The sequence below is a fragment of the Barbus barbus genome (assembly GCF_936440315.1).
Source record: "Barbus barbus genome assembly, chromosome: 8".
Taxonomy (NCBI): Eukaryota; Metazoa; Chordata; class Actinopteri; order Cypriniformes; family Cyprinidae; genus Barbus; species Barbus barbus.
Window position 1 is genome coordinate 12,729,185 of NC_136736.1, and position 14,281 is coordinate 12,743,465.

At 37.2% G+C, this 14,281-nt stretch overlaps 1 protein-coding gene across 1 annotated transcript; it reads right to left on the reverse strand.

Moving 5' to 3' along the window:
* Window positions 1-4,746: 4,746 nt before the first annotated feature.
* On the reverse strand, window positions 4,747-13,393 carry LOC306873477 (uncharacterized protein). Its single transcript, XM_079422798.1, has 16 exons — window positions 13,091-13,393; window positions 9,753-11,551; window positions 9,133-9,219; window positions 8,730-8,934; window positions 8,437-8,639; window positions 8,156-8,296; window positions 7,956-8,070; window positions 7,776-7,847; window positions 6,867-7,007; window positions 6,588-6,701; window positions 6,439-6,512; window positions 6,111-6,215; window positions 5,921-6,036; window positions 5,696-5,834; window positions 5,425-5,545; window positions 4,747-5,101 (listed from the first exon to the last, which is right to left on the reverse strand). The coding sequence occupies exons 1-16, from the start codon at window positions 13,212-13,214 to the stop codon at window positions 5,010-5,012; spliced, it is 3,648 nt and encodes a 1,215-aa protein (XP_079278924.1). The 5' UTR covers window positions 13,215-13,393; the 3' UTR covers window positions 4,747-5,009.
* Between the last annotated feature and the right edge of the window lie 888 nt (window positions 13,394-14,281).

The following is a 14,281-nucleotide window of genomic DNA, read 5'->3' on the forward strand; positions in this document are numbered from 1 at the left end:
ATTTAAAATAATGTTGTGGTCGATAGTGTCAAACACTGCACTAAGATCCAGTAGCACTACTAGAGAGATACAACCACGATCAGATGATAAAAGCAGGTCGTTTGTAACTCTAATGAGAGCAGTCTCAGTACTATGATATGGTCTAAAACCTGACTGGAAATCCTCACATATATAATTTTTCTCTAAGAAGGAATATAGTTGTGATGATACTACCTTTTCTAATATCTTTGACAGAAAAGGGAGAATCGAGATCGGTCTGTAATTAATTAATTCTTCGGGGTCAAGTTGTGTTTTTTTAATGAGAGGCTTAATAACAGCCAGTTTGAAGGTTTTTGGGAAATATCCTAATGACAATGATGAGTTAATAATATTCAGAAGAGGATCTATTACTTCTGGAAGCACCTCTTTTAGGAGCTTAGATGGAACAGGGTCTAAAATACAGGTTGTTGGTTTAGATGATTTAACAAGTTTATACAATTCTTAATATCCAATAGAAGAGAATGAGTGGAATTGTTCCTCAGGGGATCTATAGTGCATCTGATGCAATACTGTGGCTGACAGCTGCATGGTTACAATTTTATCTCTAATAGTTTCGATCTTGGAAGTAAAGTAGTTCATAAAGTCATTAATACTGTGCTGCTGGGTAATGTCTGCACCTGCTGATGTTATATTTTATGTTAATTTAGCCATTGTATTAAATAAATACTTGGGGTTGTGTTTGTTTTCTTCTAAAAGAGACGTAAAGTAAGCAGATCTAGCAGTTTTTAATGCTTTTCTGTAATATAGGGTACTTTCCCGCCAAGCAATACGAAATACCTCTACTTTTGTTTTTCTCCAGCTGCGCTCCATTTTCCGAGCTGCTCTCTTCTAGGGCCCGAGTCTGCTCATTATACCACGGTGTTGGACTCTTTTCCATAATCGTCCTTAAGCGTAAAGGAGCAACCGTATCTAAAGTGCTAGAAAAGTGAGAGTCAATAGTTTCTGTTGCATCATCAAGTTGTTCTGAGCTATTGGATAGGAATTGAGATAATTCAGGAAGATTATTTGTAAAGTAGTCTTTTGTGGTAGAAGTGATGGTTTTACCATATTTGTAACAAGGAGTTGGCTTTACAGCTTTAGCTATATGGAATATACACAAAACTAGATAATGATCTGAGCTATCATCGCTCTGCTGCAATATTTCAACGCCACTGACATCAATTCCATATGACAGTATTAAATCTAGAGTATGATTTTGACGATGAGTAGGTCCTGAAACATGTTCTTTAACACCATTGGAGTTTAGAATGTCTATAAATGCTGATCCCAACTAATCTCTTTCATTATCAACATGGATATTAAAATCACCAGCAATTAGGACTTTATCTGCAGCCAGCACTACCTCAGATAGAAAATCAGCAAATTCTTTAATAAAGTCTGTATGGCGCTCTGGTGGCCTGCATACAGTAGCCAGTACAAACATCACAGGGGATTTATCATTAACACTTGTTTCTTTGGATAACGTTATATGAAGCACCATTACTTTGAACGAATTATACTTGAAACCCGACCTCTGAGAAATACTGAAAATATCGCTATAAATTGTGGCAACTACCATTTGGATGCGGTTCATATTTGTAACAGTAATCGTGGGGGGGTAAGACTCATTTAAAGTAATGTAGTCATCTGGTTTTAGTCAGGTTTCTGTCAAACAAAGCACATCTAGTTTATGGTCAGTGATCATATTTACAAAAAGTGCTTTTGTAGAAAGGGATCTAATATTAAATAAGCCAAGCTTTATCATTTGTTTATCTGTATTATATCTGTTTTTTTATTTGTTGAACATCAATTCAATTGTTACTCTTACTTTGGTTTGGATGTTTTCTGTATTTTCTAGTTCGGGGAACAGACACAGTCTCTATAGTGTGATATCTAGGTGAAAGAGTCTCTATGTTCTGAGAATTAACTGACTTCTGTGACGTGAGGCGGCTAGCAGACGGTCGGTTTAGCCAGTCTGTCTGCTTCCTGACCTGGGCCCCAGTTAGTCAAGTACGTCATATATAGATAGATATAAAATATATATGCAACATATAAAAATATGTATGTTTATATATTTAGATTCAATTTTTTCAAATACATATTAAAGCCTATAAGTAAATACAAAAGATTAAACATGAACTTGATTTATAAATCCAATCACACAGACATTATATTGACTATATGTCTTTCAAAACATTCTGTAAACTAATCATTAATCTCCATGCAAACAGACTTTCCTGCAATCCCGGCTGGAAAGGGGAGCATCTGGTTTCTTTCTCTCTGTGCCAAGAGCAGTGTGTTCGTCTGGATGCTGGTACAGTAGTCCAGGGCTGTCGCTGAGGCATTCCCAGCAGCCAGTTGGGCCACGCTCACACAGCTTGTACATCATGAGCCCAAACGGGCAGCACCAGCAGCGCCCTGGCACTGCTCCCGGGCATGTCAGCCCACTGTTTCACCAGCCCTCACACTGGCTTTTCACTGCAGCCACGGCCCTCAAACACCTGTCAAAAGAGTGGAAAGAGTCAAGCAGCAGGTAAAACTCCACCAGGAGCCATTTAAAAGTCAATTCAGAGCAGAAGCCTTGTCCCTGATTCAGTTCTTTTCAGGATTCAGTCCCATCAGAATGAATTCAAGGGATTCTGGTTTGGGGTCAGACTCTTAGCGGTCATATACAGATACATCTCAAAAAATTTGAATAGCGTGAAAAAGTTCATTTTTTCTTGTAACTTATTTCAAAAAGAGAAACGTTCATATATTTTAGATTCATTACATGTAATGTAAAACACTTCAAAAGTTTTGTTTTAATTTTGATAATTAGAGCTTACAACTAAGCTGATTCAAACACTTGGAAGAGCTTCATAAGGAGTGAACTGAAGCTGGAGTCATCAAGAGTCAACACGCTCAGACGTCTTCAGTAAAAGGGCTACCAAGCCACTTCTGAAACAGAAACAATGTCAGAAGCATCTTACCTGGGCTAAAGAGAAAAAGAACTGGACTGTTGCTCAGTGCTCCAAAGTCCTCTTTTCAGATAAAAGTAAATTTTGCTTTTCATTTGGAAATCAAGGTCTGGGGTCTGGAGGAAGACTGGAGAGGCACATAATCCAAGCTGCTTGAAGTCCAGTGTGAAGTTTCTGAAGTCAGTGATGATTTGGGGTGACGTGACGTCTGCTGGTGTTGGTCCATTGTGTTTTATTAAGTCCAAAGTCAATGCAGCCGTCTACCAGGAGATTTTAGAGCACCTTATGCTTCCATCTGCTGACAAGCTTTATGGAGATGCTGATTTCCTTTTCCAGCAGGACTTTAACACCTGCCCACAGAGCCAAAACAACTTCCAAGTGGTTTGCTGACCATGATATTACTGTGCTTGATTGCCAGCCAACATGCCTGACCTGAACCCCATATGGAATCTACACTATAAAAAAAAAAAAAAAAGTTGAGCCAACTTAAAATTTGAAGACAACCAGCTTCAGCAGATTTTTGAGTTCTAACTTATTTTTTAGGAAATTTCTCAACCTTTTGTTGTATAAACTCAAACATCTGCTGAAGACACTGTTTTTTTTTTACAGTGTATGGGATATTTTCAAGAGAAATATGAGAAACAGTCAATCCAAACGAGCTGAAGGCTCAATAGTGCCTCAGCAGTGCCACAGGCTGATCGCTTCCATGCCATTCCTCACTGATGCTGTCATTTGAGCTAAAGCAGCCCAGACCAAGTACTGAGTGCATAAATGAACATGCTTTAAAGAACTGGAACTTTTCTGTTTTGCAAATCCTTTTTTTTTATTATTGATTTTAGGAAACATTCTAATATTTTCAGATACTGATTTTTGGCTTTAATAAGCTGTAAGCACTAATCATCAAAATTAAAACAAATAAAAAACAAGCAAGTATTTTACTTTGCATGTAATGAAACTAAAATATGAAAGTTTCACTTTTTGAAAGAAGTTATAAGAAAAAAAAAAAAAAAACTTTCACCATATTCTAATTTTCTGAGATGCACCTGTAAGGCCAGACCTAGAAGCCCTTCAGGTCTAAAATACACTATTATTGGCATTACTAAATTGTGATTACCTACAGCTGGCAAATGATCTGAAATTATCTTTATAATCAGAATGCTTCTGTGCATTAACCTGAAAATTAACTTAAACGATGATAAATTTTGAATGCTTTGGAGCACATAAATTTGGCCTCCTTTTAAAGAAAACACTTGGCAGATTATAGATTATTATGGAGTACAAGTGAGATTTTTTTTTTTCAGGGCCAAGTAACCCATTCGAATCATGTCCATGCTTTTTTTGTGTGGCTTCACATAATAAGTGCCAAAACTTTTACCAAGTTTTGCACCATTCCAATGAATTAAAAAAAAAAAAAAAAAAAAAAAAAAAGAGGAAAATGTTTTTATACATACAAGTATGTTGCTATGTTGGGCTGATCTGGATACTAAAAGCACCACAGTTGGAAAGGAACTGGTGAAAAAGTATAAATGACTGCATAAAATCAGATAGAAAAATAAAAAACTTAGTAAAAAAGAGAAAAAAAAAAAAAAAAAGGAAAAGTCACTTACCAGTCACTTCTGTTCTCATTATCTAATGAATAAGATTTAATATGTGTGGTGCTAAGCAGCAGACTCGTATTAGCTCATTACACATGATTGCACAAACCTGGATGCCAATCAACACTTGCGGATGATATGATTGAAGAAATTACACGAGGCAGATATTTCTTATTGCCTTTTATTTCATTCCCTTTCTCAGAATTGAAAGACTTACTCCCAGTGTATTATAAGCCCACAAAAACAAAGACAAACATAAGTGTAAAACCAAACAAACAAAAAAGGTTTATGAACAAATACAATATCATACACCTATTTATAGTAAACTAAATGATACCAAACACTCCCCCCAGATTTGTATGCAAGCAAAAACACCAAACGCACTGATTCATGCCTTGAATGAACTAAGAAAAAAAAAAAAAAATGTTTTTATTGAAGGTCACCATCTTTTCACTTTGGAGTCTTCTTTCACCCTCCAAAGCATGAGCTCCATGCATGCTGTGGCATCCTCACGTGTGTCATGACCCACCACTGTGGCAAATGAAAAATGTGTTTTGTTTTCTTATTGAGGAACAAGCACGAGTTGTTTAGTGTATGCAAGTCATGGTGGTAGGTGTGCTCAATTGACCCGTTTCCCTTCAATACTAACTCAATTACTCCAACAGCAATTTCATGGAAGAGTAAAACGCATCTGAACGGTCCCTGTGTACATTGCCCCTACTTTACCTCTGAGTGTATGGAAAATGTGCCATAAAAAAACAACAACATGGACTTCAGTTAAAAGCTACAGCTTCTGATTCAGTGAGGTTTGTTTATGGTCATTTCTTACGAATGTGATTAACAGGCCAACATACCGCTCTCTTGGATAATTCTCCGGAGATAGTCTGCAGTCAGACTGTTAAGTTCTCTTTTGTGTGGCAGACCCAGACGATGAGGAAATACCACAGAGGTGTCAATCACAGTGCTGTGAATAATCTAAAGATGGCAGAACAACCAAAATGCAATTCTTAAGAGCTTCTAATCAAAACCACAAACTTGAGTCTAAAAGCCAATGCGAAAAGGTTTACATCGGAATCCCAGCTACAAATTGCTCAAAAACCCTGAGAGCTTTCCACTAGAACTCACTTTGAGAGCAGTTAAGTCATTCTCCAAGCCATGGCCAATCAGAATTGTGTCTGCATTAATAAAGCTCAAAAGCGCTGCTTGTACATCACGCAAAGATGAGCTGGTACCCTTCACATCATCCTCGCTGATGCCTGAGAACCTGAGCAGGATTAAAAAGTTGAGATTCACAATATATTAGTTCACTCTTCTGAAATGGATTCAAATATTCAATTAAAACAGTCCCACCTGGTATTATAGTCAATGACATCCTTATCAGGCTTGACAAAGGAGTCAAAGACAACTTGCAAACTGCTGTTTACCACAGTCACTCTTGCTAGTTCCAGACCTTGAGTTGTGTAACACTGGTAAAACAAATTTAAATGAATAAAATCACATTCATATTTGTTATCCTAATTATGGTTAATCAAAGCCTTACTGTTTGTGTGTCAACAGCAAAGACTCCTGGACATGTTTTGGCCACCGAAGTTTGAGGAAGACTGTTCACAAAGCCCTGAAGACTCACTGCATCATGGACATGAAGCTGTAAACATGTACATTAGAGCATACAGTAACGTTTCAACTGTAGTCACTGAAAATGGAATATTAGGTCATTGGCTTGGTAAAAAGCTACAATATCACTATTGAAAACCCAGTTCAAGGAGAAATCATGGCATAAAGGAGTGGACACAAAGCAGGCGAAATGTTTTCAGCCCCTCTGACAAAGTGTATTAATAAGAGTATAATTCCAACACAAATCAAATTACATTGAACACTTGGCATCCAGATGACCCAACTGCATTCTCACAACAACTGTAGCGCGTCTCAACACCTCCCGGCACTGTGAGAGAACACACAATGGATAATGCTAGAAATAAAAATGTCACTTTTAAAAGACATTCTAAGCCTTTCTTACCTCGATTCTCTATGACTTTTCCATAATGGTAGTTACACTCTTCTCTGCGGGTGTGCTTTCCACTTTGGTCAACAGAAAACGTTGCTCCACATCGACAGCAGATTCTCTTCAAAGCTGTCACCAGAGAATTCTTAATTCTTTAAAAGGCTTCAAACCCCAATAGCTTCAATTATATTCAAGTTAAATATTGTTTTGCCTTAATGATTTTAACAGTAAAATAAAATCATACGGTGACTCGAAAGCCACAACTTAAACATGATTATGAACCACTACACTCACGGTCACTTATGCCTTTCTTGGCATCTCCATACTGGATGGCAAAATCAGCTTTATCCTTATTTTTACGAGGGAAGTTGTTTACTCGCAACATATCCTCCGATAGGACGTGTTCCTTCAGTTGCTCATAAAGTGTCAAATCACCTGCATCAGTAAAACAAGACATTTAAATTCATCTAAATAAATGAATAAATCTAAAATCAAGATAACATGAAAAGATGGTAAGAAAAAAAAGGGCACATAAAATAGTAATAGATTGATAGCATGAATGCATTTAATTGATCAAAAGTGACAAAGACTTATATATTGATAAATTCAATTAAATTGTTCTTTTAAACTTTGTTCAAAGAAGCCTGAAAGAAAAACGTATCTAGTTGTGGAAACCATGTTTTAACAAATCACAATAAGATGTGCTACTTGAGCAGCAATCGGCATATTAAAATGATTTCTGAATGATCATGTGACTCTGAAGACTGGAGCAATGGCTGCAAAGCTCAGCTTTGCCATCACAGGAATAAATTACATTTTAAAATGTATTCAAATAGAAAAAGTTTTTTAAATTGATATATTTCACAATATTACTCTTTTAACTGCATTTGATCAAATAAATGCAGCCTTGAACATAAGACATTTCTTTAAATAAATAAAATAAACAAATACTCAAAACCTTTGAGTAGTAGTTTATACATGTATATAGTCCCAATGTGTGTCAGAAAAAGCACTCCAGCAGGGTTTAAGTAAAATGTATAAAATCCATTTTTAATTACTACTACATATAAACAGCACAATATGAAAATAGAGTACAGCCTACTGTGCATTTTAATAAACTTCATCCAAAACAAAACAAAAAAAAAATTAGAGCGACACAGGTGAGCACTATAGTTTGACCCTGAAATGAGAGCCAGCTCTTACCGGGTCCCTGAAGTGCTTGAGTATTTAGTGGTACATTGCCTCTAGACACATGCTGATCTCTCTCACTGGTAGCTGTAAGTACATATAAGGAGAGTGACCTGATAAGAGTGTACAGTGCAGTAAACAAACGTGTCTGCAGTAATTTGAACAAAAGCACATGCATAAATATAACAAATATACCTTTGGCAGGCAAGATGTTTTGGTTTTTAAGTCTCTTGAGGGCATTGACAGCTATGCTTAGATACTTGAGCTTATTGATACTGCGGTCATAAACAGTTTTTTCTTCTGCCAGAGCCTAGAGCATTGAAATAGATGTATTGGAAAAACGCACATTAGAAAACAGTCAGGGCTTTAAATAATGCAGTCTCTTCCACACAGACCTTCTCAAACGCATCCTGCACTGTCACAGATGATTTCAGGAACTCCTCCACAAAGAGGTTTACGTAGCGTTGACGAACATCGTGTGGCACCTTCGCCCCAACCTCTTGGCGTACTTTTGCTTTTCGTTTAACACCCATAGCCTACACAATGCACAAAAATATCCATATCTTTATCTCAATGCCACAAAACAGGCTACCAAATTAATGTTACAATATACAAAACTTGGCTTGTATAAAAGGGTTTCAAGAGAAAACACTGACACTAGTAGAGCGAGGTAAACCTTAGCTGGTGTGTAGTTGGCTGGTTGTGGAGGATGTAGAGTTTGTGAAAGCTGAAAAGATGGAGGCGGCTGAGGTGGCCGTTGGATGGGCATTGTGGTGGGAATCAGTGTCAGAGGTAAAGCACAATTTCCTTCAGGTACGATAAAGTGCAAGTTTCCCCCCAGCTGTACAGTAGCACCAAACGGAATAATACCAACACAGGCTTAAAAATAAATAAAACAGAAGTAAATGACAATTCCCTAAATTAGGACTAACCAATCTAATAAAATAAGGAACTGTATATGATTCTTACAGTTTTGCACTGCACTTGAATGAATGACATTGGGTGCATAAACCTTCTTTGGAGCACTGCTAATGGCCTGGGACTGACACCCTTTCACAGCAGTAGTCAAAATGGCTGCTCTTCTTTGGCATAACTGAGTTCTGGAGGGAATGGTTAACTGGGTGCCGCCTTCTCGTAGAGGGATGATAATCTGTGCTTTGCTTTTATTGGCTGGCTGATGAATAAAGATGAAATCAGAAACATTGTTATACTCAGAAATAAAATTCTGTCAGTATTTGTTCTACAAAAAATAAAAACCATCAGACTGTTTTGGAACGACTTTTGAGAGCAAATAAATAGACAATAATAATTTGTTGAAAAAACATGTCCTTAACTTTTAATATTACAACACAGAGAATGAACCATCTCATACCTCAAACTTTGCCACATGTGCCACTCTTTTCTTCAGCACAGCGATTGAATTAGACTTCTCAGTTTCCTGGGCCTCTAATATTTCTTCCTGAAAATATGAGGTGCGTACATTACTGCTCAAAAATTTGGGGTCAGTGTAAAAAAATTAATTAATATCTATATTTATCAAGAATACGGTCAATTGACTACAATGACAAGAAAAACACTTATAAGGCCTATTATACATTAAAGTTACATTACGTCACTTCTTAGACATTCCACGACCCAACAAACACCGATTCAACTTGATCAGTCAGTAAAAACCAGCGCCGAGCAATATAAAGCTATATTAAATTAAGCAACATTTATTCTAAAAATAAATGCTTTTTGAGCACCAAATCAGTATATCATTTGTGAAGGATCATGTGACCCTGAAGACTGGGTAAAGGCTGCTGAAAATTAAAGTAAAATTTTATTCAAATAGAAGAGTTAATTTGGAATTATATTTCACAAAATTACGTTATTATTTCATAATTATTTTTGATCAAACAAATGAATAAATAACTCCAGACTTTTGAACGGTAGTGTGGCCACACAACAGAAGATCTACATAAGAGAAAATTACAATATATGAATACTTACAGGAGGATCACACTGAACCACAGGACCTTCATTTTGGTTGGCTTCCATGAAGATTCTGTAGCACTCTTCCATTGGGTCAGATTCTGAAAGATCTAGGTCCGAGTACCTAAGCTCCTCGTCAGAACTGGAGTCAATCGCAATGGCTTCATTATAACTTCCTGCCATTGCTGCAGATGCAAAGATCTGTGAAGGAACCGGTATATCACAGGGAACAGGGAATGATGCAATTGATGTTGGTAATTTTTGCGCCACAGTTGTTCTTCGGTTTAATTGACTAATTGTTGGTGCAGAAACCGTTCCAGTGTCAATCCGTGAAACATATGCAGGCATATTCTGAACAAATTGTTCAATAGGACTTTTTGGAACAGTTGACCAAGATGTTTCAGCCAGGTTTTGAGAATGTGGACCACATCTGTGCTCTTCTACATTAGGTAAGGATGAAGGAAAGGACTGAGATGAGACCATGGCGAAGTACTGCTGAAGTGCTTGCTCTTGGGAAATCTTGTTAGAAGGAATAACTTCTGACTTTTGAGTATAACTTGAGATGTCAATTTGCGGTTCAGCCTCAAAAGTTGCATCTTGTACAACAACCGCAGGAGACTGTGAGGAAATATATTCATCTCCATAAACAGAACTGACAGGAAGCATCTTAACAACTTGATTGCATTTGATCCTCTCACTCTCACTTCTCAGATTGTCTAGACATGTAGAAATGTCATGCAGGACGTTTTCCATGTTGTGAGCTTTTTCCTCTTTTTGTGTAACAAATGCCTCCATATCGAGATTTGTAGAGTTAACTGCTTCAGACACTTCTGTTAGATCCTCCAGAAAAGGCTTGGTTTCTTTTACGGAGTGCTTTGCAGTCATTACCCGTTTATTTAAGGGCCCTTCATTAGCCTCTTCACCATCTTCAGCTGGGGCATCGCTAATAGGGCATAATCCAGGTAGTTCCTTGATTGTGGTTCCACACTGGTTTGAAATCTTGTGTTCATCTTGTAGAGGGGACACATCAATGACAAGTTCCCCTTCAGAAGACACTGGTTCTTGAGGAATCATCACAGGTTTCACAGAGGTCCTTTCTTTCTCTAGGTCAACTACTCTATTTTTAATTTCATGACTTTGAAGTCCATCAGAAGACAACTTTTCCTTGTGCTGCCTGGGTTTTGTTTGGTCATTTGCAAGAAGATCATTATTAACAGCATAATTGCCCTCAGGTAAATGTGGAGTACTCTTGCCTTTCTGTTTGGTCCTGCATTTTACCTGATCTTTTGCTGAAGATGGAATGTCAATGACCAAGGCACCTTCATCGTCAGAGTCATCAAAATGACAGGAGAGAGGCGGAACATTTTTTCCTGTTTGGTTATTCTTCAGGCTATTTTCAGTATCCGCTTTATCGGTTGACTTTAGCTTACAATCTACTGAGCTGCTAGATAATAAGTCTGCTGAGAAATTGGAACAAGGGTCATATTCCAAATCAGTCTTGGGTCTGGCACGATCAACCACATACTTAAGACCGCTGGTTGTGGAAACAGGTTTTTTGTATCTCAAATGATTTCCATTCTGGTCTTTAGCCTTACTGTTGGTGGTTTTCAAATATTTCTCAGAGCAAAGACCTGCATCTGTCTGCACGAGGGACTGTGATGTCTGATAACGAGACAGTCTTTTTTGTTCTTTCTCCACCTCACACTTTACTGCCTCTATTTCTTTGTTGATCCTCTCCAATTCCTCAAGGCAAGCATAACTGTCCTCATTGGTGTGAGAGACTCCACTGGCAGAAGTGACTTCAGGATCTTCAAGTTCTAAATGTGAAGCAGAGGAAAAGTTTTACAAAAACAAATTCCCAAAAACAATGCTCTAAAGGGTACAATTGTTATACAGATGTTTTTCGCCCCTTCTATTAGCCAGGCCATTTGTCACTCGCACGTGTTGGGAAATTAGGGGAGAGCAGGGCACAAAGTAACACTTTTTGACTCAAATTGTGTAAATCCATATGGGGTTCAGAGTATATATTTTTTATCCACAGTAATTTCACACTTGTCTATTACAAATGTCGCTTTGTTTCATAATTACAGTGTATACGTTTTTCTTTATTTACCCTCAAAAATTGGAAGTGGAATGTGACAACATGCCCCGTAGGTGGGGTACATTTTAACATCTGAGGGGCACGTTGTTACATGACAACTTAAAATGTTATAATGTGCCATGAAAAAAAATACACAAGACAAACTAAAATTGTCAATTAAATAAAATGATTTCAAATAAAATAATGGCGATTTTTAAGAATGAAAAATAATCTGATTTGAGTTTGACAATGAACATTGCAGCCATGCTTGGGATGGCCCACATAAACCAAAATGCTTTAGGCCTACATGTCTTGAAATAATCATTTCTGAATATTAAACACTGACTGTCAGTCTTTATTTACCCGTTTCTCGTAATTTCTCATAACAACGTATTAAAGTAAATAGTGTGAGTTACATCGCTAATGTCATAGAATAGCACGGCAGGACACATTGTAACGTTACAATTTACCCCATCTTTGCAACTGAAATTTAAAACTGGTTAGTGTCTTGTGCTAGTTATTGAATTGAAGCATTAAAAAAAATAATCTAAATGGATAAATAACAGATTGGAGAGTAAAGTAATAGCAGATTTGTCTCATTTTAAGAAACAAAAACTGAGATGAAAATGTACTTAAACCAGAAATATATTGCAGCCTACTATGGGCAAATGTTCAGCGATATCTTCGAAAGACTTTTGACCACTTTTTTTTAAACCACGTGTTACAACTTTTACTTTGTGCCCCGCGCTCCCCTACTTTTTAGAATATTAGTGGGAAAACTAGAGAAATAGCCTAGTTCATTTAATCAATGTCAGCGAAAAAAATGCACTGTGAATTAAGGTCATGTATAGGCATAAAACACTTTCTGGAAATATGCACGTAGTTTAGTAATAGGTCTAGTAAACTCTAGTAATCCAATTCAGATCAGTGAATCGGTTCTTTCGGATTAAGAAACAGTCCAAATTATTCAGCAGTTCTTTGACGTGATGGCTCAATTGCATTACCATGTGGCATATCAAATGGCTTACAACTATTATAACTCTAATAGTTATTAAAGTCCAACTTTGATTCCTGCACATTTCTTCTATCCTGCTATTAACTTCCGAACTCAATGCGTTGTTGAATATGCCGCATGTTAATCAAAACATGCGGCATATTCAACAACGCATTGAGTTCGAATCTTTTAGACCAGTTCGATTGAAAGATGCGATTGAAAATGACTTAAATGCGCGTAGTTTCGTCATGTAAAATAACAATGAATCATGATTTTATTTACCTGTCGTAGTCACGCCAGACGTATAGTCTTTGCCGTGATTATACAAACAATAAGGTCGATTGCATCGTCCCCATCGAAGAAAGGGGCAATCAATTTCACGGAAGAGAGCTGCGGAAGGAAACATAAGAGCTGCCAGCACACGAAATACCGAGTTATTCTGTGCACTGTTGATTGTCACTATAACGCATTTTCTCTATCTCTTGTGAGGTTCAACATCTAATGATAACATCATGAAAAGTCTTTGGGAAGGACTTTGGCTGCGTCGCCGGCTGGTAGTGTTGTAATTAATCCATCTTCAGGTGTGGCTGATTGGTAGCGATATCTGATTCGTGAATGAACCGATCTTTTGAGCCGAATCTTTTCAATGAATCGCTTGAGTTAAAAACTCACGGATAGCGGCTCATAATTCACATTTTAGCTGTGATTGTATGCAATTTTTATCTTAAAACAAAATTCAAAAACAAGGAAAGTTCTCTAGATGGCTCGAAAATGCTAATTGTCTTGAGGGTTTTAGACAGTCTACTTCCGTGCTGTTGCTGCTTTGCAAGCATGGAATTTCCTTCTAAAATGCAACTCTAGTTGTGTTTTCTCAGCAAATTATGGCATGCACAGAATAAAAAGAAATACACCCCTGCATACACTTCCAAACAATCGAATCAAAAACAGGATTTTGCAAATGCAATCATAGGCTAAATACTTTTCATCCTTTTAAAATAGGCTAACACAAAATGAAAAGTGAATAACGAAACCATTGAAAAAATAAAACTAGATTTTGATATTTTCTGTGGAAAATACAACTCAGCACCACAATGGAAATGTGTTGTGTCAGCCTGATTTAAATAATCTCATCTGCTCATGACAATAGAGTTGTATATGTATAAAATATGAGAGGACAGGTAGTGCAATCTTCCTTTCATCACTATTTTTTTAAACTTTACTTTTAAGGGAGGGATAATTCAGTGAGGGAGACGAATGACACACTGCTCTTTTCTTACGAAGGCCACTGGCCTCTTTGACAGGCGAGATGCCACGTTGCTGTTTTTGTTTAAATTTTTAATTTCTGTAAATCTATGATGTTATTACATTGTGCTCTAAAGGGACTGTTGGTCTCATAGACAGCCAGCAGCTGAATTCACTTTGGCTGGCAAAGCGAGCAATTAGACCCGGGATTAAAAAGGATTGAGTTTAGAG